Source organism: Pseudorca crassidens, chromosome 2, assembly GCF_039906515.1.
Source record: "Pseudorca crassidens isolate mPseCra1 chromosome 2, mPseCra1.hap1, whole genome shotgun sequence".
NCBI classification, from domain to species: Eukaryota; Metazoa; Chordata; class Mammalia; order Artiodactyla; family Delphinidae; genus Pseudorca; species Pseudorca crassidens.
Window position 1 is genome coordinate 112,541,389 of NC_090297.1, and position 26,892 is coordinate 112,568,280.

General features: G+C 56.6%; 1 protein-coding gene and 1 long non-coding RNA gene across 2 annotated transcripts; one reads left to right on the plus strand and one right to left on the minus strand.

The window, feature by feature from the left end:
* Window positions 1-569: 569 nt before the first annotated feature.
* LOC137219493 (uncharacterized) lies at window positions 570-12,177 on the minus strand. The gene is made up of 2 exons (XR_010941146.1): window positions 11,381-12,177; window positions 570-2,204 (listed from the first exon to the last, which is right to left on the minus strand). It is a non-coding gene; the product is annotated as an uncharacterized lncRNA (long non-coding RNA).
* Window positions 6,105-25,129, plus strand: LMNA (lamin A/C). Its single transcript, XM_067728163.1, has 12 exons — window positions 6,105-6,697; window positions 18,144-18,300; window positions 19,624-19,749; window positions 20,010-20,180; window positions 20,383-20,508; window positions 21,065-21,285; window positions 21,379-21,601; window positions 22,032-22,139; window positions 22,248-22,367; window positions 22,797-22,886; window positions 23,683-23,952; window positions 24,229-25,129. The coding sequence occupies exons 1-12, from the start codon at window positions 6,342-6,344 to the stop codon at window positions 24,253-24,255; spliced, it is 1,995 nt and encodes a 664-aa protein (XP_067584264.1). The 5' UTR covers window positions 6,105-6,341; the 3' UTR covers window positions 24,256-25,129.
* The last annotated feature ends 1,763 nt before the right edge of the window (window positions 25,130-26,892 follow it).

Below are 26,892 nucleotides of genomic sequence, written 5' to 3' on the forward strand. Positions count from 1 at the left end.
TGTCCCTTGTCTTAGGAAACTCCTCAGTGCTCTGCAAACAGGACGGGTGGCCACTCCAGTTTCAGGCCCCACATTTGTTAACGTTTGGTCCCTACGTGGATGAGGGGAGGGGGACGGGGAATCCTTTTCTACCTCACTTTCTGCAAGTGTACAGGGCTTGCGGACCCTTTTCTCCAGCCCCAGTCCTGGAGTTGTGGAGCTTCTGTTTGTTTCCTTGGCAACAGGGAGAGGAAACCCCCATTTAGGAGACCCGGGAGGCCCCAGCAACCATACACACACACACACAGAGACACACAGACTCACAGGCAGCCGCCCACACGCAGGCGCCTGCGTCAGCACTAGCCGTCAGCACTGCCCGCCTCCAGGCCGGGGCGGGGCGGGGAGGGAAGAACAACCCAGTCGGAGCCCGAGTCACACTACCGCCCCAACTGATCTGCCGCTCCACATGGCTCCACCCATGTCTCCGGTGCCCCGCCCCTTCTCACTCCTACCTCCCCTCCCCCACCCTCACCAGGTGGGGAGGGGCCATAGCTGGGGGATGGAGAGGAGAGGAAGATGTCACTGCCGAATTCCTCTTTGCGCCCTAATCTGGTGTGTACTGTGGCAGTATTGTGTACTGTGGTGTGTACTGTGACAGTTCCGGAAACCTGAGGCTCACAAGGTGGGGCGGCTCTCTTGGCCCAGTTGGGAGGGGGATGGGGTTTGGAATGTTGGGCAGGACCTCCCCAGCAGACTCTCCGGATTTTGCTGTTGGATTGGTCTCCTCGGGGCCTGGGCTGAAGAGAGGTGGGATGTAGTCAACCTGGAGGCAGACACCTGAGGTTTGGGGCCTGCTTCTGACACCTGTCTGCTGTGTGGCCTTGAGCAAATCAGTTAACCTGCCCAAGCCTCAACCTTGGGGGTAATGGTGTTTGCTTTCTGCATCTCTAAGAGGTTGGCGAGGGTTAGTGTTACGGTAGTAATCTTAATTGTGAAAGGATCACACCTGGGAGACCTGCCCAGCCAGGTATGAGGTGTAAAGGGTTAGTTCTCTGTCCATTATCCTGCAGCCCCTTCTGGCCAGGCCGGAGCCCTGAAGGAAAAGAACCGCGCTCTGGCTCCGCAGCCAGCACCCCTACGTCACAGTGACGTTCATGCCGGTCTCTTGAGGTGGATTAGCCCCTCAGATAGGTCCGGGGTGCTGTCCTGTCTCCTGTGATAGCATGCGTTGGGGGCAGAGTGCTATTTCGGGGGTTCTGAGTGACCTTGGGCACATCTTTCTTCCTCTGGCCTTAGAAGCCACTTGTAAAGAGAGGGGCTTATTCCCCAGAGCCCCGGGGGCCTCTTGGGAGAGGCGCAAGGGATCATCAGGCAGGAGTCCCCAAATCTCCCTACTAGAGAGGCTCTGCCTCTGTCATTTAGTATCTTGGGCTTTTGGGGTGAGATTTCATTCGAATGAGGGGTTCTCTGTCTTTCCAAACGGCTGTCAAACACATGCTCCCCTTCTAAGGGCCTTCCTGGCTGAACTAAGCTAAGCTAATTGCCCTGAACCTGCATCATTCCATCTAGCTGAGTCTGGGTAGGAAGAAGGCAGTCTAGTCAGCTGGGCTACCTTAGGTCAATTAGTCAACCTCTCGGAGTTTTGGGGTTTTGGTATATATTGATAAAATGCAGATAATAATACCTCCCTCATAAGGCTAAGGTGAAGATTAAGTGGGATCACCCACACACAGCCCCTAGCCCAGTGCCTGGTGCATGGCAGCCACTTAAAGAACAGGCAAGTCCTTCCACTCTCAAGGTTATAATAATCACCTGTGCACAAGTGACTCAGCAGTTCAACAGGTGTTTAGTACCAGACCCTGTGATCAAAGAATGAATAAGGCAGGGACACTCCCTCAAGAACTCACTATAAAGGGATCCTCAAACCATGGCCTTGACTCTCCAAATCAGCCCCCACTCCCTAGACCCTCCTCCAAAGGGTTACCTCTTCCCTCCCCTATGGGGGAATATAACTGTCTCCCCAGTGGCCTAGGACCCATCTGAATCCTCCTCTCTCTCACTCCTACCTGTCCAGGATTATAACCTGGTGGGTAAGTGCTTGGCTTTCAGAGTCAGGTCCACCTGTATTACAATCCCAGTTCTGCTACTTACCATATGACCTTAGATAAGTGGTTTTCAACTGGAGGTGATTTTGCCCCACAAGGGACATCGGCACTATCTGAAGACTTAAAATATATATATATATATTTATTTATTTGGCTGTGCCAGGTCGTAGTTGCGGCACGCGGGATCTTCGTTGCTGCGTGGAGGATCTTTAGTTGCGGCATACGGGCTCTTTTAGTTGCGGCATGCAGGACCTAGTTCCTTGATCAGGGATCGAACCTGGGCCACCTGCATTGGAAGTGTGGAGTCTTAACCACTGTACCTCCAGGGAAGTCCCCCTCTCTCCTTCTTGACCCCAGGCTTATCAAGCAGCAAAAATCCTCTCTCGCAGGCCCCATCCCTGAACCAGGCGGCTGCCTCCATCTCCGCCTTCTCTGGTCCTGGTCCTGACTTTCCTCCCACACTTTCCTGCCTCACCTCTAGTGTCTCCCTGCTCAGCTCAGCTGTGCACCCTCCTCAGCTCTTTCCCGCTTCAGCACCTCTACACAGACTTCCTCCCTGCACCAGTCCACCCCTACTCCTCCCACAGTCCTGACAAAGTGGCATAAGATAGTGAAGTCCTGGACCTGGCTGCCTCGTCCAAGTTCTGAGCTCGGCCTATTACTGTTTAGTTTTGGGAAAGTCAGCCTCAGCTGTGAAACAGGGAAATAATCTCCAGCCCATAAGGTGGTTTTGTGGAACGAAATTGAGAATGTATGTGAAAACACGCAACTATAAAGAGCGTCAAAGTGTAGGTTACCCAGTGTGTTGAGCATTATCCCACTTTATATTTTATTTTCATAGCACTTAACCACCTTCTAACAAACTATAATTTTGTCTTTTATTTATGGACCATCTCCCCCCACTAGGATGTCAGCTCCATGAGGGTAGGGATTTTTGTCTGTTTTATTCACTGCTGTCTCCCAGTGTCTAGCTCAGTGCCTGGCACACAGTAGGTGTTCAATAAATGTTTGTTGGATGAGTGAATTCACTATCTATGTATAAGGCACTTCTGTAAAGCCCGAAATCTACCTCCTCCAAGGAGCCTCCCTTTAAATGCATGTTACTTAATCATTGCAGCATCCCCATGCTGCAATGGGGAAACTGAGGCTGAAAGAAAAGAAATAACTTGCCCAAAGTCAGTCACCTGAAAAAGTGGCAGGACCAGATGCATTTGTTCATTTAAGAAACACTGAACACCTCCTGTATGCTAGGCTCTGGGCCAAATGTTAGGGACACAGATGGCCAAGATTTGGTCCCTCCTGTCCCTCACAGCACTTTTGGGAGGCAGGGTCAGAGGAAGGCCCAGGATGCTATGGGACCAGAGGAGGGTCCCCCTCCAAGGTCATGGGTCTTTGAGACAAGTACCCCTCCACTGCCCAAACCACCCCTTGGACTCAACAACCACATTCTGATATCACTTATTAACGTTCCAGCTCCCAGCTTCTGGGATCCATTTGGAATTCGTTATCCAGTTAAGGGTTCTATGCTGCTCTTTAACCACTTGTGCTTGGTTTTGCCTTTCCCTCTGTTTTCCCTACAAGTGGGCAACTCCCTTGAGAGCAAACATAGTAGCTCAACCCCCATGTCTCTGGTAGCCACACTACCCATGTTACAGGTGAGGGAACCGAGGCCCAGAGAATTCAGTAGCAGACCTGTCATCACATAGCAAGTGGGAGATAAGATTGGAACCTGGTCTCCACCCAGTCACAACTCCCCCCAGCCCTCACCCCCAGCAGGCTCCGCTCCTCTGGACCCGGCCTTCCCTGCTTTCTCCTGCTTCTTCTGGGACTGGTGATCTACACCTGGCAGCAAGAGAGCAGATGATGACATTTGGGATTCAGAGTTAGGATTGAATATTCAAGATAAAGTCCCTTCGAAGTTCACGTTTAGGATTGAGGCCATTGTGGTGGTGGTAAGGTGGGGGGACCCTTTGGAAAGGACCTAGAGTGAAATTTAGGGTTAGTTCCCCCCCTTCTTTCTCCTGCCTCTTTTCTCCAAAGATGGGGAGGTCTGGGCTAGGAAGGGTTAAGTGTGGTTTTGCTTCCCCAGCCAGGAGGGGAAGCCAGGCCAGGCAGGGACTGGGGGTGGGGGGTGGGGCGGGGGGACGCTCAGTGGAGTGGGGGCTAAGGCAGTGGGAACAGCCAGTGTCCCGCACGTTTCATTGGCACACCCACCCCGCCTCTGCTTTTGGTTTGGAGAGTACAAGAGGGAGAAACAGAACAAGGCTTTTTGTTTTGTCTGGGATGCTGAAGGTGAGTGCCATGCCCTGGGGGAGAGGGCTGCAAGGAGGGGAAGCCATGTCCTGAGTCCCTCAACTGGGTGCATCCTGGATACTCACACACTGCCAGTCACCCCCCTAGAGATGGGAACCTAAGCATCCCCTTCCCGGTTCCTCTCCCTGAATACTCAAGAGTCCCTGCCTTAATCCAGCCCCTTGTCCCTCTGAAGCCAGCTCCAGAACCCAGAACAGAGGACCTGTCCAGCTCTGCTTCTCTTGCGCATCCTGATATCCTGGAGCTGTAGGAGTCAGCAACATAATTTAATTTCCCCCGTTGCTCATCAGAGAATAAGCTGTGGAGGCCACAGGGGCAGGGCAGGAAAGCACATGGGTTCTGGAGCCTCAGCCACCACCACCTCTTAGGATGAGATGGTTGGTGGGCCCAGGGCCAGGATAAGGGGAGGGGAGTAGAAGGCTGATTAAAGGGGTCTTTGGTGAGTCCTGGGGAATGGAAGTCCCAGAGCCTAGGGTGGGGAAGCCTGGGGACTTGGGTGATCCTGTTTTGTGAGAAGGCCTGGCCCCTCCCCAGAGCCAGTGGCAAAGCAGACCTGGCCAGAGAGGAGTGTAGAGATAAGTGCAGTGCTGGCCCTGCAGCCAGCAAGGTTGTGGGAGTCTTTGCTGTCCCTACCTCCCACCACCCCTTCTCTGGCTGAAACCGGGATAGAGACCCAACATTGGCTGTCCAGCCCCCAGCCCTGCTCCCCCTTTCAGGCCCCTCTGGGAACCACAAAAATCTGGGACCTGGTGTCCTGGCAATGTGATGAATGCATGCACAGCTCTGGTATCTGTTTTAAATTATCCATTAAAATAAGTACAGTCCTGGAAAAAAAAATAAGTACAGTCCTGGAGTTGGTGGGGTGGGGTGAGGAGTAGAAAGGGACTGAAGGGGGAGGAACCCAAGGCAGGCTTTTATTTCCAATTGCTTGAATCCAAAGGAAAGGGGCAGGAGATGGGCAGTGCCTGGGTGCAATTCTTGGCCTTCTCTGGGGCCTGTGGCTTGTTCCTTGGGTCTAAGACCCAATGGTTGGTTTTGAAGGCAGATTAAATTGGGGCAGAAGATAGGAAAAGAGCGACTCCAAACTCCTGGTCCCCACCCCAAGTTTGAGGGTGTAAAAGGCACTCAGGATCCAGAACTTTGCTGCAGCCCTCCCTCCAACCACGCCAGGGAACCCAGGCATTCTTCCCCACCTCACCCTGGCATCCTGAGATGCAACTTTGAATGGACTGCCCACAGGTAGGGGGGCGGGCGGGGTAGGGGTGACTCACTATCACTATGGGGAGGAAAGGGGGAGCCAGTGGTGGAAGAAGAGTGAGTCACCCTGATGGGCACCAGCCTTAGCCCTCCCCCTACTTTATCTGCCTGCCTGGCACCCTCCCTTGCTTTACACCCACTTTCCCTCTGTCCCCCGCCCTTTGCCCACTCACCCTCACCCCTTGGCTCTGCCCTCTACCCCCGAAGGCCTGAGGCAGTGGTGGCAAGCTTGCAGCTTGGAGCGCTGAGCAGGCAGGGACCTAGACGCGAGCTTCAGCTAAGCCCCGGGCACGCAGGGGGTGCGCGAGAGAGGGTGGAGCCCTACTCCGCCACCACCGCCGGGTGGTCCTCTCCCCTCCTCACCCCTCCCGCCCCCCAACCCCCCGTGGGTATGCGACGGCCCCTTTAAGAGCAGTGGCCCCTCCTCCAATTCCCTAGACCTATTAGAGCCTTTGCTCGGGCGCCGGTGACTCAGAGTGTTCGCGGGAGCGCCGCATCCATACCGGCCAGCCCAGATCCCGAGGTCCAACAGCGCCCGGCCCAGATCCCCACGCCTGCCAGGAGCCAGACGAGAGCCAGCCAGCCGGCCGGCGAGCTCCCACCCCGAGCAGTCTCTGTCCTTCGGCCCGAGCCGCTTGCCCTTACCGGGACCTCTGCCCCGCGGGCAGCGTTGCCACCCTGCCGGCCATGGAGACCCCATCCCAGCGGCGCGCCACCCGCGGTGGGGCGCAGGGCAGCTCCACCCCGCTGTCGCCCACCCGCATCACCCGGCTGCAGGAGAAGGAGGACCTGCAGGAGCTCAATGACCGCTTGGCGGTCTACATCGACCGTGTGCGCTCGCTGGAGACGGAGAACGCAGGTCTGCGCCTTCGCATCACCGAGTCCGAGGAGGTGGTCAGCCGCGAGGTGTCCGGCATCAAGGCCGCCTACGAGGCAGAGCTCGGGGATGCCCGCAAGACCCTCGACTCGGTGGCCAAGGAGCGCGCCCGCCTGCAGCTGGAGCTGAGCAAAGTGCGCGAGGAGTTCAAGGACCTCAAGGCACGGTGAGTGCGCCCAGGTGGCGGCGTGGGGCCGGGAGAGGCGCAGAGAGGGCGAGCGGACTGTCGCCCTTGCCGGGCTCCAGACGGCTGATAACTTTGCGTTATAGTCTCCTCCCTCACCGGAACCGCCCCCAGCGGGTGACTGGCAGTGCCAAGGGAAATTGTCAAGACAGGACAGAGAAGGGAGGGGTCTCTGGGAGAGGGTGGAATATATAAGGTAACGGCGCGGGCATCAGGGCCAAGTAGGGGCTGGTGGCAGGTCCACATTCTGTCAGGGTGGGATTTGCCAGTCATTTGGGGCCTGGGGGAGAGTCTTGGGCAAAGCGGAACTGACTCTGCCAGGTCTAAGAAATCTGGGCACCCAGGACACTTTGGAGTGGGTGAAAGGCTCCTGTTAGAACTTTCTTGGCAGGCTTGGCACTGTGCCAACTTTGCCCAGCCTGGCTCTGAACACATGACACCCACTAAGACAGGGTTCCCAAGCTGGCAGATGTCCAGTGGTGCTGGAGAGAGGTCACCAAAGCAGGGTGACCCCCTTTTTCCCCTGCAGGGGCATGGTGATGGCCCCCTCAGCACGACCCTTACCCGGGTTCTCTCTAAGAGTTGGGAAGCTCTCCTTCACTCCCTACCTGTCTGAGACCTTCCCTGGACTCTGACAGGCCCACCAAAGAGCTCCAGGAGAGCGGCTTCCCCACAGCTCTCACAGCCCTTGGCCTGCTTGGCCCAGGAATGCAAGGGAGGGAGGGAGACAGAGGGCAGAGGCTCCCAGCTCAGGAAGTTGTGCTATGCCCAGGTCTGCCTCCCCCCTTCCCCACCTTCCCCCATCCCACCCTCACCCTCTGCCTGGAGTCTTCGAGGGTTGGGGGCTTGTCGCTCCCTGCCTCCCTCCTTGGGGTGAGCCGCTTTCATTTTCCCAGCCAAGCTGAGCAGCCTTTGCTCTGGCCCAGTCCTCTCAGCCGCTGACTTTTTGTTGTTGTTGTTCTTTGCCTTGTTCAACTACCAGAATATAGTGACATTTTTGAAATCCAGCCGTTGGAAGCTTCAGGCCACTCCTACCTTACCCATCCCTGCCCCATTCTACCGCACCCTACTTGGCTCCTCCCTCTTTTCTAAAAAGGCCTTCGGAGGTGGGAAGTTTAGGCCATCTTCAGCTCCCCAAGAATTTGTTTTCTATGAAGACCTCAGCCAAAGAGCACTAAAGGTGCTTGGAGGTCCCTGGTTGGGGTGGGGTATGGTTTGACTTTCCTTCTTTCCCTTGGCATCATCTTCTCCAGACTCACGCTCTTCTCAGAACCTCTGTGTATTCTGTGCTCTTTATACCCCTTCGTGAGCCCCTACCCCAGGCATGGTGGGTGTGGCAGATCCATCATCCCCTTGTGAAGATTAGATGGAAATTGAAATTGTGTGGAGAGGCAGGGTGACTTGCCTGCCGCCCCCCACTCTGGCTGTGGCTTGTGGGGATCTCAGTTCTCCCGCCAGACCAGGGATCGAACCCGGGCCATGGCAGTGAAAGCCCAGAATCCTAACCACAAGGCCACCAGGGAACTCAGGGTGACTTTATTTCTGTTGAAAGGGATCACTCCTGTCATTGTCCACTAGCGATAGGAGTAACTTAGTTAGCAGGGCAGACAGGAGGCAAGCTAAGGGGAGTCCCAGAGAATTAGTGTTCTAAACTAGTCCACGCAACTACCAAACTACTACCTTGCAGATCCCTGTGAAGGGCATTGTTAGCAGATCGTTTTCTGGGGAAGGCATTGATCAGGGAACAGAACAAGTGGAGTCTATGGTCTCTCGCTAACCCAGCCACGCCAGTCTGTCTCCTCTGCCTCCTGGTGCAGCTGTCGGGCCTGGGACACCAGGCGGGTGTGCACGCATGTGGGGCAGGGCCGGGGGTGGTGTGTGTACTTGTTATATTTAGCCACCTGCCTCTCCTCTCCCCCACTCATCCTGGCTGGGGAGGCTGGACTTCCGGAAAAGGGGGGGCGGGTTTGCACACCTGGATCCTAGGCTGATGAGAGGCAGGGTGGAGACAAAGAGGGCTCAGGTTGGGGTTTCTGTCCTGTTCTATGTCCCCAGTGGGAGGAGCAACGATTTGTTGCTCCCTTTTGCGTCTGCTGTGCTCAGGGTGAGGTGTGGAGTAGAATGAAGAATTTGGGAGAGGAAGAAAGGCATTGTCCTAACTCCTCCCACTAAAGCCTAGGGAGAAGGTGTTGCCTGGTTTAATGTTTAGTTAGAGCTCAGAGTTCAGGGCCAGGCTTTGGGTTGGGATGCAGAGCTGTCTGTAAGATCTTGTGGGGATTCCTGGCCCAGCCTGGGTACCTTGACCACACCCAGGGGTTTGGGGCACCCTCTCATCAGGCTGGGTTACAGGCTGCAAGCAGAAACACTACCCCCACCCACAAACACATACACACACCCTCTCAATTCTGGAGCTCCAGGGATTGGGACACCTAAGTGCGGGAAGAATGAGGAGGTTAAAAGATCAGGGAAGGCCTGCCTGGGGTCCAGGCTTGGAACTAGGCCCCACCCCAAGCAGGACAGCTGGGTGGATGACTCAGATGCTGCCCCCCTCTCTCCCACCCTTGTGGCTTTACAAAAGGCAGCAAGAGACAGGGTGGAGACAGCAGACGTCTTAAAGGGAGGGATGGGGGCCCGAATGTCTGCATCTTCTGCTCCCCGCTCCCCACTGCATCCTGGGATCCTTTTCTACCTCCTTCCTAAGGTTCTGGTGGTGATCTGAAACCAGGACTCCTGACAGGCAGTATGCACAAGTAGTTCTAGAGTTGAGGTCTAGAGTTATGGGCTTGGGCTGCGGGATGGTGCCAGGGTCTGTGTCTTCCCGTGCGGAACTGGTGGAGGAAGGCTGAGTCAGAAGTGGGGAGATCCCAGCCCCACAAAGCAGAAGCGTCTCTTCCTCCCCAGACAAGGCCTGGGTGCTCAACGACTTCCTGAATTGCCCACCTTTTGCGGCCCTGGTTGGGATAGGCAGGGACCTGCCAGGCCCAGGTTCATCCAAGCTCTCATCAGGATAAGAAAAGCAAAAGCCAGAGAGGTATAGAGGCTTGTGCCATGTCACACAGCAGGGGAGTGACAGGTCAGGACTTGAGCACAGGCCTTCTGCTTCTTAGTTATGTGCTCGTACCATTAAACCGTACTTCTCTAGCTTAGGGGACAGGCTGGAGGATCTGGAAGGCGGGTTGGGATGACTGAGGTGCACTCCTGCAGTCTGGAGATTCTGCTCTGGGACCAGTGTTGTCTTCATGTTCTGCTGTTCCGCAGGGCCTGTTAACCCTTGATCAATAGCCTTTGCCACATCCCATACCTGGAAAGACCCAGGACCCTGCCAGGCCATGGATCATGGGACAGAGCTCAGGGAGGCTGGTGATTCCTGTCTTGAGACTGTCTTGGGACTTGTCATGGGAATTGTCTGTCTACCTGGATCTGCAGGAGGCCGTGCCCTTTGGCAGATACATAAGGATAACAGGGATGGAGGCCTTTCGAGGGTACCTGGGCCCCAGTCCTCACCTGAGGGAGCTCCTGGTGTCATCTCTTCCCCCACCCCACACTCTGAAGTCCACATTCTTATTCAAACGGAAAGAAGAAGGTACAGCTAACCCTGGGGGCTGAGCAGTAAGTACTTAAGGAGCCCAAGAGAAACAAGAAAGACAGTAATTCCTGCCAGGGCCCCTGATTGCCTTCCCACGATTGATGCCCCCAGCCGGCACATCCCCTGGCCTCCAGGAATCTGAGACTTACTCTTGCATGGGATGTGCCCATTGTCCCCACTCCCAGTCCCACCCCCAGTGATTCAGTAGCTCAGTGTCAGGGCTGAAGGCAGGGACAGCTGTGGGGACAACTGGTAGGAGATGCCTTTACCTACCAACTGTGCCCTCTGCTCCCCCTCCCTTGCCTCCCTCCTCCCCAGCCCCTGACTACCTCTAGCAGCTGCAGCAGGCAAGACCAGGTCTGGCTCAGAGGCCCAGGGCAGTTCATTCCATTCTCACCTCCCTGAGCCCCACCCTGTGTACTGAAGATGACACAGGCCAAGCTCGAATATTCTTGGAGACAGCAGGAAAGAGGTTCTTTGGGGAAGGTTGCAGCATCTGCTACTGCTTAACAAGAGGCAAGGTGGTCCACCAACAAAATGACAGGTAGCAGGAGGTAGCGGAAACAGCCCTGGCCCTTGGTGTCCTTAGTTCTAGGCTTGGCCCTGCCGCTAAATTGCTGTGTGACCTTGAGCAAATCACCCCCCATCTCTGGATTTCCCTAGCTATAAAAGAAAGGGGTGAGGGCAGAAGGTCTCCAGAGATCCCTCTGGTTCCAGAGTCGTACAATGACCCACAAAGTGAGAAAACAGTCCTCTAAAATACCACGCTATAAGTATGAAAATCGAATATAATTAATAACCAATGCTATTCACAATAGAAATATTTCCCACAAGCTTGGAATTAAAAGTACTAACACCCTCCTCTCTTTCTCAGAGAAAGTTTGTGAGAAACGGTTAACTATTCTGGCATCATATCCTTGGCTTATGCTTTGTTTTTACTGCTAGTAGGAAAGGACACTACGTTTTTAATGTGTCTCCCTTCAGGACATGTCATGTAGGCTGTATCATGCAGGAGAGGGAGAGTCCCATGGATCTGTGTTGGGGAAGAAGGGAGGCTCTGGGGCAGGCAGGACTCTTACCTTAGTGCTGGCCAGGATTAGACAGCATGAACCCGGAATAAGAGGGAGGTGCAGGGGTGACCTTGAACTGCCCCCCTTCTCTCCTTCCTGCACCCGCAACCTGAGGCTGGGCTGTGAGGAAGTCTTGGCCCTTAACAATCTCTCAAGGAAGGGGACAGTTTGGGAAGGAGGCGGGGCAGGGTGGGGGGACAGGAGCTCCCCCTGCCCGTTTGTGGGAGAGGAAGCTTGAATCCTGCCTGTCGAAACCAGGAATAATTCTGGCTGGAATCCCAGGCCCAGCAGACGAGCTGAGTCACGGTAGAGGGCAGAGTAGAGAGTGGACGGGAGACCCTGAACTTGTCCAGTCAGAGAAGAAAAGGCAGAGGGATGGCCTTTTATTGAAAACTACGATGGGTGTTCTTGTTGAGTGGCAGCAAGAGGGATGAGGGCCTGAATCACATGAGGGACAGATGGAGGGGAGCAGAACACAGGAGTCCCTTTAGGGACTGGCTCAGGGGAGTTAGAGACCCTTAATTTCAAGGGTCCCAGACCTGGGCAGTTGAGAGGGGGCTGTTTGGGATTGCCAAGGCACCCCCTTCCTTCTCCTGAAGCTCCAACGCTGCCACCCTCTGCTGGCTGGGAGAGAGCATTGCATCTTCCCAGGCTGGAGTTGGAATGCAGTGGTACCAGAACTCCTCGGCCCTCCCCCCACTACCTCTCTCCATCCTGGGGTGCAGCTCCCACCCCCTTCCCGCTGTTGTCAGGGTTAATAACCATGAGCCACCAGTCGGAGGGTTAATACGTCCTAAGAAGGGACAGCTAAGTCACCTTCTTGTAGGGATCCCCTAAATGTCCCACCTTATGGCCAGTGGCCTCCCTCCCTCCCACCCCCAGGACATCCTACCTCTTCCCAGGCCTTCCGTCTCCCCTCCATGCCCCCACTTCTTTTGGTCTGTTCTCAGGCCTCAGCCCTGCATTTTTATGACAACACAGGAATAATTTCTGGAGAAACAGGCCAGGAAGAAGGAAAGTGGAGTTTGGCATGGGACCTGGAGGGAGCAGTTGGTCAGGAAGCCTGCTGCCTGTTGTCCAGGACCCCAGCACCCTGGCCTCTGGCCGCAGGCCTCTCCTGCCTCTGCACAATGCCACGTTGATACACCCAGCAGCTGTGACTCAGGCCTGGCCCCCTGCCAGTCCCAGCGCCTCTGCTGGAGTTGCGTCTGAACGTGTCAACAGGCCTCCTGTCCCCCTCTCAGCACCAGTTCCCCCATCCCAACCCTCCCTCTGCTTGGAATTAGACCTGTCTTTGTCTGGGGCGAAGACAGCTGGGAGCCTGGTGGCTCTGGAAGGGGATCTGAGGACCCTCAGACCCCGAGCATATGTGGCAGGTGTCACGCCCAAGGGAGGCGTGTGGAAGCAGAGCCGTGCCTGCTGTGGGTGCATGTGCCTGTGTGGGGAGGCCCATGCACCCACATACTGGGGGTCGACCTCTACCATGTGCTTTCCAGGTGCAAGACATTCAGAACTTCACAGGGTGGCGTTTGGGGGAGGCTCAAGGGGCTTCTAAGTCCCTGGAACACCTGCCCCTCTCAGTTCCTCTCTTCAAGGTCTCCTTTCCAGAAAGGGCTGGTACCTTGAATGCCAGAGTGGGGAACCAGATGTCCCAGCCTATCCACGTCCTACCCATACCTGAAAGTGATGGCAGACCCACAGACCAGCCAAGAACCCAAGCAGTGGTTACTTTTGGGGGTGGGGGACCGTCAAACTTCATGGCTCCACACACAGCTGTGGGAGTAGCTGATGTTTGAGGGCTGTTTCACTAAGTCTCTGTATCATCACTCTCAGACTGGGGTGGCTCCCAGCAATTGAGCAGAAGTCGAAGTGTCTTCCAGGCTCTCTCCCTGGGTGTCTCTGTCTACTTTCTGCGCCCTCTGTGTGTGTCATGCCATTTTCTGTGTCTGTCTCCATCTGTTTTGAGTGTCCTCAGGTGACTGGGTGGGCAGGGTTTTAGGGTCTGAGGCTGCTCTTCTCCAGGCCTCGGTTTCCCCATCTGTAAAAGGGCAGGAGTTGGTCCAGGAAGAGGTCCCCCTAGAAGCCTTGAGCTCCTCCTAGTCTCAGGGCATTTGGGGACATACAGAAAAAGCCCGGAGACACACTTATTACTGGAAAGAGAATAAACCAGCAGATAAAACAACAGCTGAACGCACTTGGAAGAAGAGAGAGGGCTGGGACTGGATCTGGAGGCGCTGGGCTGAGGCGGGGCTCAAACAGAGGTGGGGGCGTGGATTTGGATAGGTGGAGGGAGGGAAGGATACATTTCAGTGGGGGGAGTTGCTGGAACAAAAGGAGGAACGTGCGGCCGGCTTGGGGTGGCCGTTGGAGACGCCCCATCACCTGGCAGGGAGTCAGCCTGGGCAGAGGTCTAGACCCCTGGGAAGAGAGGGGAGAACTCTCGCCAAGCCAGGAGGGCTGGGACTCACTGCTCTGCCCCCAGCCCTGCTCTGCCCCCAGCCCTGCTCTGCCCTGCCCAGCCACAGGGGTCTCCCTTTCCTGTGAGGCAGGAGACGCTCGGGGGCTCAGGGCCCTTTGTGCGCCTGCCTCCCCTCCCCCTCCTCCCGTCTCTGACCCGCGGCGATGGGGAATACGGAGGGCCGGTGAGGCTGGGGCGGGGCCAGTGAGTGGACAGGGGCGGGTCTGAGGGAGTCCGGCTGGGCTGGTCCGGCTCCTCCACCGCTCCCTTGGCCACCTGCCCCTCCCACTTCTTATTTTTAGCCCCAGTCCGTTGTCGTTGCTCCCCTTGTCTCTTCCTCAGCTCAGCGGAGGAAATGGGGGCCTCTCCCTCGGGGCCTAGCAAGTTGCTCCCGGCAAGCGGGCCCAAACAGGCCTGCGGCCGGCCCTGGCTTCCATATCTGGCATCTGAGCTGGGCTGAGGAGGGTGACTCAGCGGGCGGGTCAGCGCCTGGCCCAGTGCCCACCTCAGCCCCTTTCCCGTGCTGCGTGCCTTTCTCCCCCTCCCCCGCCCCCCCAGGCAGCCCCCAGAGTCCTGGCCTGCAGTGGCCCTGGAGCCTGGCTTCCCTATCCCACCAGCCAGCCTCAGCGTAACAGAGCCCCAGCCTGGGGCCACACGCGCCAGCTCCCAGGTCTCATTTCTACCTTATTCTTTTCCTCTCTGCTCCCCTGCCCTCCCCCACCCCACTCGTCCCTCCTTCTGCGATCAGATATGCCAGACGTGGGAAGAGTTAGAAACAGGATGCCCAGCCCTTCTTGCCTCATGAATGCCCGCTGGGATGGAGCCACTCCTGTGTGGGAGGAGCCTGGCGGATGGGAGGGAGAAGCCGGCAACCCACTGGCATGGCACCGGGCCTGGGGCAGGACGTGGGTAAAGCCAGGGTCTCCCCTGTGAGCACCAGAGGATTTCCCGACCCCTGCCAGAGTATTGTGTGCTTGAGGATGAGTCACCTGTGGAGCCCCTGGTTCCCACCCTTCCAGCTCCCCTTGCCTGCCTCACCCTGTCCTCCCTGCCAGCCCAGTCCTCCCTGCCCTAGCTGTGGGGCAGCAGTCAGCATGTGCCCGGCTTTCCCACCGCCAACCCCCAGTGGACTCAGGCACGGGCAGCAGCACCACTCTGGGGCTGAACGCCTGGCCAGTGTCTGCTTGGGGTCCCTGCTAGGGCTGAAGACCCCAGCTAGGGAAGAAATGGCATTTGGACCTGGTGGTCAGGCAAGACTGGGGAGGAGGTTGGAGAGGCACTGGTTTCCGTACTGCCACCCGCAGCGGTCTCTTGGGGAGTGCTTGTGGCTCCCTGGCCACAGAGCTCCTGAGGTCTGAGTCATGAGCCCATGGGTGACAGTGGGTGCTTCCCCACAGAGGGGAGCTCCCCAAACACGGCTGAGAAAACCACAAAGGCTCTTCCTTGCTTCCCTCTCTTTGCTTGGGGTTTCCCTCACCTGCAGGGTGTGCCTTAGTCCTTTCATCGCATGTCTTTTAAGCGCTAATCAAAGCCTCCAGGAGGGGAAGGAAAATCGCCCCCTTAATTTCTCTGGAGGCCATTAGAGCACGGGAGGTGGAGCAGTACATCAGTGATTTCCAGCTCTGCTTCCGACTTGCTGTAGGACCCTGGAGGGACCCTGGACGTAGCTCTCTGTGCCTGTTTCCTCACTCACGCAGTATTAGCACCTATCTCAGTAGGGAAGCTGTGGAGATTAAGTGAGTTAATATTATAATATTTAGGGCAGTGTCTTGTATGCAATTAGGTGTGTTTGCTGTCATTATATGATTATTAGCATTAGTCTGAGTATCAGTATTAATATTAGTATTACTACTACCCCACCTTTGGGAGCAGAAGGAACTGAAGAGGTTATACTGAAGGACAAAATCCTGCAGTTGTCAGGCTGTGTGAGCCCCCGAGGACAGGGACCGTGCAGCTCCGTTGTTTTCCTCTGTCAGTGCTGCGTTGCACTGCCACAGGAAAGGTATTTCCAAGGAGAACTTCTGCAGTTCCTCTCCTGGTGTCTGAGGAGGCCAGGGAGGCGGGACTAGGGAAGAGACACCCTTGAGATGCCTTCCGAAAGCATCACGGTGCTCCTTCATGCTTCTCCCAGCTCAGGCTGGCTGGATCTGGGAGCCCTCTTTCTCCTGCTGGCTTCTCTGCTCTCTCTAGACCTGTGGCTTAGGGGGAGGGGGAAGGGGAGGGGAGGGGGAGGAGGGAGGGGAGGGGGAGGAGGGAGGAGTCCTGATCAGCAGCCAGAATTGACTGTGACCGCCGCCCCCCCCCCCCAGCCCAGTCCCTATAGCTGCTTGCCGTGCTTGACACTGGGTCACTCACCTTCCTCCTCTGTGCCTCAGTTTCCTCATCTGTACAAGGAGGGGGTTAAGCTGAACGTATGCTCAGCTCCTTCTAGTTCTCTAAATTCTGAGAGCCTCCCAGGATGGCCAGCTGCAGCCGTTAGCCTGCAGGGTAGAGAGGCCTCTTGGCTGGGAAGTCCCTGCCAACCTTGGAGTCAGCCCAAGGGGATCGGAATCTATGTCTGCTGCGTCGCTTCGCTTTACCAGCGGTTTTTCTTCTTTTTCCCTCCTCGCCCTGCAGCTGCCTCAGCTTCGGAAAAGTTCTGAAGTCATGGAAAGTTGGGGCTATGCTCCCAGCCAGGGGCTGGGCCGGATGGCAGCCAAAACCTGAGCTGGGTTTTGACTTTATTTTTAGCTTTTCTGGCTGAGACGGAGGAGGGGAGACATCCTCCAGATCTGGAAGGGCCTCTTTTCACAGGAGACAGACACTGTTGCATTAAACAGCTTGTTCTGAGATGTGGCCAGAGGCCTGGACAGAGCAAGCGTGCAGGCTGGGGGTGCTTCCCCCAGGTCTTCGGGTCCTTCCCTTGCCTGTCTGGGTGTTGCTCTGTCCCCCCTCCCAGTGGAGCCCAGTTGGAGGGGAGGTGGCTCCTGTTTGAAATCTAAGCTGGTGGCAGGAGAACACCGTCTCAGTCTCGGGCCCTCCCTCCAGAGCTGCCTCCAGTCTAGGCTTCTCCATCCTGCTTCACAGTGAATTGTTGGGTCTGCTGGAGCTGAGGGCTTTGGTGGCAGGAGAAAAATGTTGGCAGGGCCACTTTTCTCCTTTCCAGGATAGAATTTTTTTCCCCCTGCCCACGTTTGGTTTTCCTTTTTTCCATCTGCCATGGTGGGTTCATGCTTGAAGTCTGATGAGTTGCAGATGGCAACTGGGCCCAGGCCCCTTGTCTCTTCCCTTCCACTCCCTGGGCCTAGTGGTTTCTCTCACCACGCATTGCTGAAGGGATCATTACAACTGAAGAGTTCTTGGGTTCCCCAGAGGTCTTTAAGAAAATAGGATCCCTCTATTTCTCTAGGTCACTCTCCAGCAAAAGTCATCAGCGGCCCAGAAAGGGAAGGGAGGTGGCAGAGGCAACCCCTGTTTGGTTGGTTCTAGCTAAAGCTTTACCCAGTTTGAGGAGTGGGGAGGTTCAAGGCTGGAACCCAGGTGGACCTGGAGGCCTGGGGGTCACATCTGGAGCCAGATGCTGAGGCCTGTGGTCGATGTGTCGGGCTCAGCATTCTCAGGCTCTGATGAGGCCCAGAGGGAGGGAGGCTGGAACCCCTGTGCTCTGCCCAGATCAGGGGACCCAGACTGGGTCCGAGAAAGGGAAGGGTCAGTACCATGCCTGGCTGTCCTCGTCCCAGGTCTCCCTGAGCTTTAACCAGGCTTTCCCTCCCAGCAGTTCCCGGTGTGTAAAAGGGACTAGGGGAGGTGACAGACACCTTTAGGTCTCAAACTGATAAGTGTTAGGGACGCACAGACCCAAGGCCTAGGAGCCTGGCTGTCTGGGTACCCACAGGGAAGGAGGCTTGGCTGAATGGAAGGTGGGTGGAGTCGGGGGAGAAGGTTAAGGCCCTCTGTGGGAAGGGGCAGGAGACAAAGGTGGCTCTGTCTCTTTGGGAAGGAATGGGAGGGGAGAGAGGGAAAAGCATTCATCTCACGGGATCGAGCTTTGCCCTTGGCCCCAGGCGCGTTCCTGAGTACTGAGTCATGGGAAGGGTGGAGAAGCAGGAAGGGGGTTTTGGGGACCTTGGGGGAAGTGGGAGTCCAGCCCCAGAGGCAGGCAGATGCAAACGAACCAAAGTCAAGGATGCCCTCCCCTGGCAGTTTGAGGGATAGCAGAGCCAGGCCCCACAGCTGACCTCCCAGAACCTGCCTTCTCTCTCTCCCTGCGGGACCTGGCTCTCTCTAGGAACACAGACTCCTCCTCTTAAACCCACTCTTCCCTGGCTTCTTTAGCAATACCAAGAAGGAGGGAGACTTGATGGCTGCCCAGGCCCGGCTCAAGGACCTGGAGGCTCTGCTCAACTCCAAGGAGGCTGCACTGAGCACTGCTCTCAGTGAGAAACGCACGCTGGAGGGCGAGCTGCATGACCTGCGGGGGCAAGTGGCCAAGGTGAGGCCCGCCCGTGATGCCACCTGACACCTGTCCCCCCTCCCCTGCCAAATGCACACTCACTCTTCCACCCCAGGCCCCCTCAGGAGGTGCCCAGTCTGACCTGTCACATGGTATCAGAGCCATTCCCATGTCCTACCCTCGTTGCACCCATCCAGACCATATTGCATCCTCCTTTGCTGCCCATGGTGTCTAGCACGGTGAATTTAAAAGAATCCACAAGCCATTTCCATTTAACTTTGCAATGAATTGTGCCTGGCCCTGGATCCCTCCCGGTGTGACCCTGCTAGAGAGAGCCATGACCTCTCTGGGAGGCAGGAGAGGATGTAGCCTGTCCGCAGAGCCCTGATCGGGAGCTGATGGTCGATCACGTATGGATGCATGTTCTCAGTGCTCAGCATGTATACGATGGTCTTTACTTTCAAAACACTTTGCTATGTATTCTAGCCTCTAATCTCTCATGTTACAAGCTAAGGAACAGAATCAAAGAAGCTGGCTTGTTCCCAATCTCACAGCCACATCTGCTCAGAGCAGGACCAGGACTAGAGACAGTCACCAAGCTTCTGTCCTGGGCTGTCTTCCCTCCCAGGCCCTGCCGCCACGGTACACCGTGGAGAGACCAGGAGAAGCCAGCATGTTGACAAAAAAACCAAGGCTGGGCCATTCTCCTCCCAGGTCCTGCCCCCAGCCCTTCCCAGCTTCACTTTCCAGCTTGGGCTTTCTAAGATGAAGATCTAAGACAGGTGCACCCCTACTTGAGCTTCAGAGGATTGTTTCGTGGCAGATAAGGGCACGTCTCTCCATGATCAAACCCCTGCCTTCCAGTCTGGCCACCTCTGCTGTCACTCTACCCGCTGAGCCCTGTCCTTCAGGCTTCAGCAGTACTGACTGGAGATCCTGAAGTGAAGATCCTTCTTCCCTCTGTGCCTTTGCACTTGGTTCCTGTCTGCCCCACTCACCTGTCCTTCAGATCTCAGCCTCTTGGAGGCCTTCCCGGAAGCCCCCTCTACCACCCCAGGCACACTTTGGTTCCTTCCCTCATATTCCTTCTGTATTCTGGACATACTTCCTTTATAGCAATTGCTATGTTGTGCCAGAGAAAGGAGGCACTGTCTTTTTTTTTCTTAGCACAGTACCTACCCAGAGTCATTACTGTGAGGGAATAAATATATTATTACCAATATGGGTATCCAAGGCTCTCACTCCCCTAGACCTGTTTCTGCACATATAAAGGGATGTGCTGGATGCAGCCCACTTCTCAGCTTCCTTCCAGCTCTGATGTCCTATGATCCCTCTCCCTGACCTCTGCCCCCTTCCTCTCAGCTCGAGGCAGCCCTGAGTGAGGCCAAGAAGCAACTTCAGGATGAGATGCTGCGGCGGGTAGATGCTGAGAACAGGCTGCAAACCCTGAAGGAGGAGCTGGACTTCCAGAAGAACATCTACAGCGAGGTGGGAACTGTGCCCTGCAGACCGGAGGACCAGGGCTGGGTGGTGACAGACGTCAGAGCTGGGGCTGGGGGATCAGCTGTGTGCAGAGCTCCCTGCCTGACTCCCTTGTACTAGTGGATGGGGAGTTGGGGGGTGGCCAGCCCCCAGGTTAAAGTGGGGCTTTACAGTGACTCCATTCAGGGTTAGGACTGGGCCGGGAACTTGGGTTTCATCCTTGAAGGACTAGTTCTGATTTTGGTTTCTGGGTCCAACCCTTCCAGGAGCTTCGTGAGACCAAGCGCCGCCACGAGACGCGACTGGTGGAGATTGATAATGGGAAGCAGCGTGAGTTTGAGAGCCGGCTGGCGGATGCCCTGCAGGAGCTGCGGGCCCAGCACGAGGACCAGGTGGAACAGTACAAGAAGGAACTGGAGAAGACCTATTCTGCCAAGGTGCTCATTATCCCATGGCTCCCTTGCTGCCTCTGCCCCCAGCAGCCCTCCACCCGCCCACCCTGAGATGTCCTGTGGGAGATCGGGAGGACGGTGGCAGGAGCTCAGGGTACCCGGCCCCTGACGCTGCAGCAGTGATGCCCTTCTCAGGTCCCTCCTGCCTTTGGTTGCTGCAGCCCTAACCCTGTATCCTCCCCTCCAGCTGGATAATGCCAGGCAGTCAGCCGAGAGAAACAGCAACCTGATGGGGGCTGCCCACGAGGAGCTGCAGCAGTCCCGCGTCCGCATCGACAGCCTCTCCGCCCAGCTCAGCCAGCTCCAGAAGCAGGTGATGCCCCCACCCCGCCCCTCCCCCATCAGCCAATAGTCTGGGCAGGATGTCAGGCTGTCAAGTGGAAGTCCTGAGGAGGGGAGGGTAGTGGACAGAACATGCCCCCAGGACCACAGGCTGAGTAAGAAGCCTAGGATTTGGAGTCAGATGACCAGTTTGCTGTTCCAGGACTACCTCTTATCTCGCCTGTAAGAGCTTGCTTCTCAGAGCCTTGGTTTTCCCATTTGAATATGGAGATCATTCTTATCCTCCCTAACTCATAGATCTGCCAGGAGACCCAGTGTGAGGTGTTAAAAGCATCAATATTCTTCTAGCTGGCTGTGCCACTTGTGGCAGAGGAAATAGGTTCTAGCCTCAGATTAAGAGGTTTCAGTTGGATATTGAGAAGGCCTCCCCAGTGGTCACCAGCCAGCCGAGGCCACATTAGAGCCATAAAAGGCTCTGATGGGAGCCTGGAGATCCTGGGGAGGATAACTGGGTGTCCCCTGCCCCTTACATCTCCATACTTGGGGCCCTTGGGAGCTCATCAGACCCCTGCCCCCCCGTCACCCAGCTGGCAGCCAAGGAAGCAAAGCTGAGGGACCTGGAGGACTCGCTGGCCCGTGAGCGGGACACCAGCCGGCGGCTGCTGGCAGACAAGGAGCGGGAGATGGCGGAAATGCGGGCAAGGATGCAACAGCAGCTGGACGAGTACCAGGAGCTGCTGGACATCAAGCTGGCCCTGGACATGGAGATCCACGCCTACCGCAAGCTCCTGGAGGGCGAGGAGGAGAGGTGGGCTGTGCGGGAGTTGGGGAGGTGCTAGCGGCCGCCTCCGGCCTGCCACCGGCCTTGACGAGGCCCCCCACCCTGTCTCCCCCTCCGCAGGCTACGCCTGTCCCCCAGCCCCACCTCGCAGCGCAGCCGCGGCCGGGCCTCCTCCCACTCGTCCCAGACACAGAGTGGGGGCAGCATCACCAAAAAGCGCAAGCTGGAGTCCACGGAGAGCCGCAGCAGCTTCTCCCAGCACGCTCGCACCAGCGGGCGTGTGGCCGTGGAGGAGGTGGATGAGGAGGGCAAGTTCGTACGCCTGCGCAACAAGTCAAATGAGGTAGTCCCCCAGGTTGGGTCTAAGAGAATGCATCCGGGTTAGGGAGAAAACCTGGAAAGTGAAGGGATGGAGTTTGTGGGGAGGGCTGTTCCTCCCATCAGAGGCAGACCAGGGCAGTGTGGATATCTCCTCCACACTCTGGTTCCAGTCCTGGCTCCGGGACTCATCGGTGGCAGTGAGACCTTCGGCAATTTATTTAACCTCTCAGAGCATCGGTTTCCTCATCTGTAAAATGGGCATAATAATAGTCCCTAACCCTTTGAATTCTTGGGAAAATGAAAGTACTGAGTGTGTTTGGCACAGCACAAGAGCCCATAGATGTAGCTATTATTTATCCTTGAGGGGGAAGGCAGCGAGGGGCAGAATAGAGTGAGATAGACCCAAGAGCCTGAACGAGCCTCCCCCAACCTTCCCCTTCTCTCCCCGGCAGGACCAGTCCATGGGCAACTGGCAGATCAAGCGCCAGAATGGAGATGATCCCCTACTGACCTACCGCTTCCCGCCAAAGTTCACTCTGAAGGCTGGTCAGGTGGTGACGGTGAGTGGCAGGGTGTTTGGGACTCTGGGGTGGCCTCGGGTGGGGATGGGTTGGCCTGAGGATGGGAGTGCTGGAGTGAGCACCCTTCTCTAATTCTCCCTCCCCCAGATCTGGGCTGCAGGAGCTGGGGCCACCCATAGCCCCCCTACCGACTTGGTGTGGAAGGCACAGAACACCTGGGGCTGTGGAAACAGCCTGCGTACGGCTCTCATCAACTCCACTGGGGAAGTGAGTATGCCGCAGGCTGGCCTCTTACTGGACAAAGTTCCCCTGACGGCCAAAGTAGGAGCCAGCTGCCCCCAACCCAAAGGGGCCAATTCAGGGCCACTTCCTCCCAGCTCTCCTGTGCAGTCCCAGGCCCCAAACTCTCTAACCAGTGTACAGACCCAAAGCTGCCTCCCCCAGCAGCAGGAGGGGTGGAGGTTAGACAGTGAGGATTGTTAAGGCAGACCGTGCTCCTACCCAGAGAGTTTGACAGTGTCACCCTGGGGTAGAAACAATTTCCTTAGCTCCAGTACCACAGAGGACAGAGTAAGCAGCAGTTTGGACAAAGGGCAGGCCACTCGAAGGTTCTTAGGTGGTCACTGGGTTGGGTATGCTGCACACTCCTCCCCTGGCCCTGAGCCCTGACCCCTGGGGCTCTCGTATCCCCGGCAGGAGGTGGCCATGCGCAAGCTGGTGCGCTCAGTGACTATGGTTGAGGATGACGAGGATGAGGATGGAGATGACCTGCTCCATCACCACCACGTGAGTGGCAGCCGCCGCTGAGGCCAAGCCCACGCTGGGGCACCCAGCCAGGCCTAGGGACAGCCTCTCCCTGGCCTTCCCGTGCCCCAAAAATCTTTTCATTAAAGAATGTTTTGGAACTTCACTTGCTGCCCTGGCTTTTCTTCTCTCTCCTCCCTATACCTTGAACAGGGAACCCAGGTGTCTGGGTTCCCTACTCTGGTAAGGAAGGGAGTGGAACTTTCTGATGCCATGGAGTCTTCCCATGGGAGCAGTGGACAAGGGTCTGGATTTGTCTCCTGGGACAGGGATGGGAGGACAGATGTGGGGCACCCAGCCCTGCCTCTCTCCCCCAATTTCTGTTGCATGCATCTCCTTTCTTGTCTCCTCCCCATTCCTGTCACCTGCATGGCCTCTCATCTCCCCCATTTTTCCTGGGAGAACAGTCTCTCTCACCCACGCCGCTTCCCAATTAATTTTGCATGCCTGCTGCTCTACAAGCTTGTTCACTCTCTCTCCTTTCCCTCTTAAGCTCAGAGTAGCTAGGACAGAGTCAAAGCCACAACTCCCATTCCCTGTCTTCTGTCCCCAAGTCTTCATGACCCTGCCCCCTTTCGTGTCCTCCCTTCCCAGCCCTGGCCCCCTAAGCCCTATCGCTCGCCCACCGTTAGGTTAGGTTAGGTTAGGTTACTTGAGCGCAGAACCCCACCTTCCCACCTGGTAACTGGGAACCTGCAGGAGCGCGGAGCCTGGGTGTTGGGCCTGAGCAGTCAGTCTCAGACTCGCCGTCAGGCCTGAGCCTTGTCTCCCTCCTCAGGGCTCCCACGGCAGCAGCTCGGGGGACCCCGCCGAGTACAACCTGCGCTCGCGCACCGTGCTGTGCGGGACGTGCGGGCAGCCTGCAGACAAGGCGTCTGCCAGCAGCTCAGGAGCCCAGGTGGGCGGATCCATCTCCTCTGGCTCCTCCGCCTCCAGTGTCACAGTCACTCGCAGCTACCGCGGTGTGGGGGGCAGTGGGGGTGGCAGCTTCGGGGACAGCCTGGTCACCCGCTCCTACCTCCTGGGCAACTCCAGACTCCGAACCCAGGTGAGTTGTCCCTCTGCCTCTACACCCCCACAGGCAGCGGGGCCCTGGTCCCTGAGGGTTAGGGTGGCCCTGTGGGGGGAGAGCCTTCTCTTCCGCAGCCCGGGGGAGTGGGAGCCTCCTCCCCGAAGCCCAAGATCCTAGATGGTCGCTCCCGCATCCTGCCCCTCCTGTCTGAGCCCCAGATTGGAGGGCAGGGGTGGGGCGGGGGGTAAGGGGAGGGAGGGTATGGGCCAGGTGCTGCGGCTCACACGTCTCCCCTTCTTTCTTCTCTCTTAGAGCCCCCAGAACTGCAGCATCATGTAATCTGGGACCTGCCAGGCAGGGATGGGGGCGGAGGCCTCCTGCTTCCTCCTCACCTCATGCCCACCCCTGCCCTGCCCCTCCTGGGAAGGGGCTTGAAGCCAAAGAAAAATACCCCTTTGTTTTTTCTTCTATGTTTTTGTTTTTTTCTAAGAGAAGTTATTTTCTACAGTGGTTTTATACTGAAGGAAAAACATAAGCCCCCCCAAAAAGCGCATCTATCTCAATCCCCCCCTTTTTTCCCCTGCTTCTGGGGAACTCCATATCTGCCTTAAAACCAAAGAGGGAGCCAAGGGAAAGGGATGCTTTTTACAGAGCCTAGTTTCTGCTTTTCTGCCCTGCCTTCTGCCCCCATCCTGGGGACCCTGTGACATGGTGCCTGAGAGGCAGGTGTGGAGTCTTCTCCGCCAGGCCCCTGGGCCATCCCCCATCGTTCCACTACACCTGGCTGAGGCTCCTCCGCCTGCCCCGCCCCCAGTTCCCCCCTGTCCCCAGCCCCGGGATGACTTGATTCTCCCAGGTACCAGCTGCGCTTGCTTTTTCTGTATGTTATTTAGACAAGAGATGGGAATGAGGTGGGAGGTAGAAGGAGGGTGAAGAAAGGTTAGAATGAGCCTGCCGTCACCCAGCTTCAGAGCCAGGGGTGGGCTGTGCCCAGTCACTGGAGATCGAGGTCAGGTGGGTGTAGGGGAGGAGGGAGAGGGAGGCTGACTAGAATGGGGGAGAGCCTGCTGGGGCCCCACCACAGAGGAGGAAGATGAGGAAGGGTGGAGGGTGTGTGGCAGTGGATTTTGGCAAACACTAAGGAGCCCCTTGCCTCCCATTTCCCATCTGCACCCCTTCTCTCCTCCCCAAATCAATACACGAGTTGTTTCTACCCCTGGCTGCTGTGGTGTCTGTCTTTGTTGGTGGGTGTCACTGTGTGTTCTGAGGGGCAGACAGACAGACAGACACACACACACACACAAATGTCGCTCAGTCACCGCATCCTCACGCCTCCCAGCCTTGCCCCTGCTCTAAGGGAGATGCGACAAGGCCCTCAGAGCTTCAGATGCACATCTGGGCACCCAGCGGTGGCTGATGGGGAGTGGCTCTGACCTGAGCATTGCCCACCCAGTGCAGGGCTCTCTCTCCATAAGTCCCTCAGAGAAGCAGAGCCTGAAGGAGAGCATTTCCTTCCAAGCTTTCTTCAAGCAGCCAGCACTTAGCGAGCACCTTCTTTGTGCTGCACCCTGAACTCAGCGTGAATACTGAGACATGATGATATGGACCCAGTCTGAGGGTGGTGACATCTCAGGACCTGGGGCAAGGACAGATGGGGAGGAGGGAATAGAAGCCAGTGAGAGCAGCAGGAAAGGGGCAGGACTGACTTTGCAAACAAGCAGTTAATGTCCCTCTGCGCCACACTCCATGCTCAGCTCAGGGACAGGGAAATGGACAAGACAGTGTGTTCAGTGTCCTCAGGGACCTTACATTCCACTGGGAGCCAGAAAACGTGGACTGCTGTGGACAAAGGGACGTGTCAGGCGGAGTAGGAGCCTCAGAGAGGGAGCCTATCATCTGGGGGAATGAGGAGCCCAGACTGAGGGAAAGGGCCCCAACCAGGGAAAATGAGTTATAGGAACCAAACTTTCTCTGGCCCTTTATAAATTCCAAAGCATCTCTGCGCTATTTCATTGGACCCTCATACTGTCTTGACAGGTGGATATTGTCCCCTTTGCCCCTGGAAATGGGGACTCAGAGTTAACTCGACAAGACCACACAGCTAGTAGATGGCAGAGAACCCAGGGTCCTGGCTGTAGACCCCTACTTCTGTGACACTATGCTCCCCCTCTGAAAAGAAAATAGTGATGATAAAATATAAGTTTGTATTCCCTGGGACAGAGGAGTTGAGCCTGCAGTCAAAAGTCAGTGAGAAGGGGCTTCCCTGGTGGCGCAGTGGTTGGGAATCTGCCTGCCAATGTAGGAGACACGGGTTCAAGCCCTGGTCTGGGACGATCCCACATGCTGCGGAGCAATGAAGCCCATGCGCCACAACTACTGAGCTTGCACTCTAGAGCCCGTGTGCCACAACTACTGAAGCCCACGCGCCTAGAGCCCGTGCTCCACAGCAAGAGAAGCCACCGCAATACAGCAAGAGAAGCCACCGCAATGAGAAGCCCATGCACCGCAAGGAAGAGTAGCCCCTTCCCCGCTCGATGCAACTAAAGAAAGCCCGTGTGCAGCAACGAAGACCCAACGCAGCCAAAAAAAAAAAGTCAGTGAGAAAAAGAGCATGTCTGGGTTTGTGGGAAAACAAATTGGAGAAAAATGAATGAGAGGAGAAAAGCCTCTTAAGTCCGCTGGAAAGTTCTGGTTCCCCATGGGCTGAAACCAGGTGTCTCTGGGAAAGGGATGCTGAGAGGATGGGGAGTGGGCTTGAGGAAGTGGTCCCTTTCTGAGGTGGGCAGCTTCGAAGAAGGAAACCCTTTCTCAGTCCCAGGCGAAGGCCTCAGGGGTCCCAAGTGGGTATGGGGTCTTGGGCATCATTGGAGTCCTGTGTCTGTTCTTTTTTATTTATTTATTTATTTATTTTTGCGGTACGCGGGCCTCTCACTGCTGTGGCCTCTCCCGTTGCGGAGCACAGGCTCCGGACGCGCA

Coding starts and splice junctions, on each gene's coding strand:
- LMNA (XM_067728163.1), top strand. CDS start 6,342: ATGGAGACCCCATCCCAGCGGCGCGCCACCCGCGGTGGGGCGCAGGGC. Junction 18,301..19,623: donor TGCGGGGGCAAGTGGCCAAG/GTGAGGCCCGCC, acceptor CCTTCCTCTCAG/CTCGAGGCAGCCCTGAGTGA. Junction 19,750..20,009: donor AGAAGAACATCTACAGCGAG/GTGGGAACTGTG, acceptor CAACCCTTCCAG/GAGCTTCGTGAGACCAAGCG.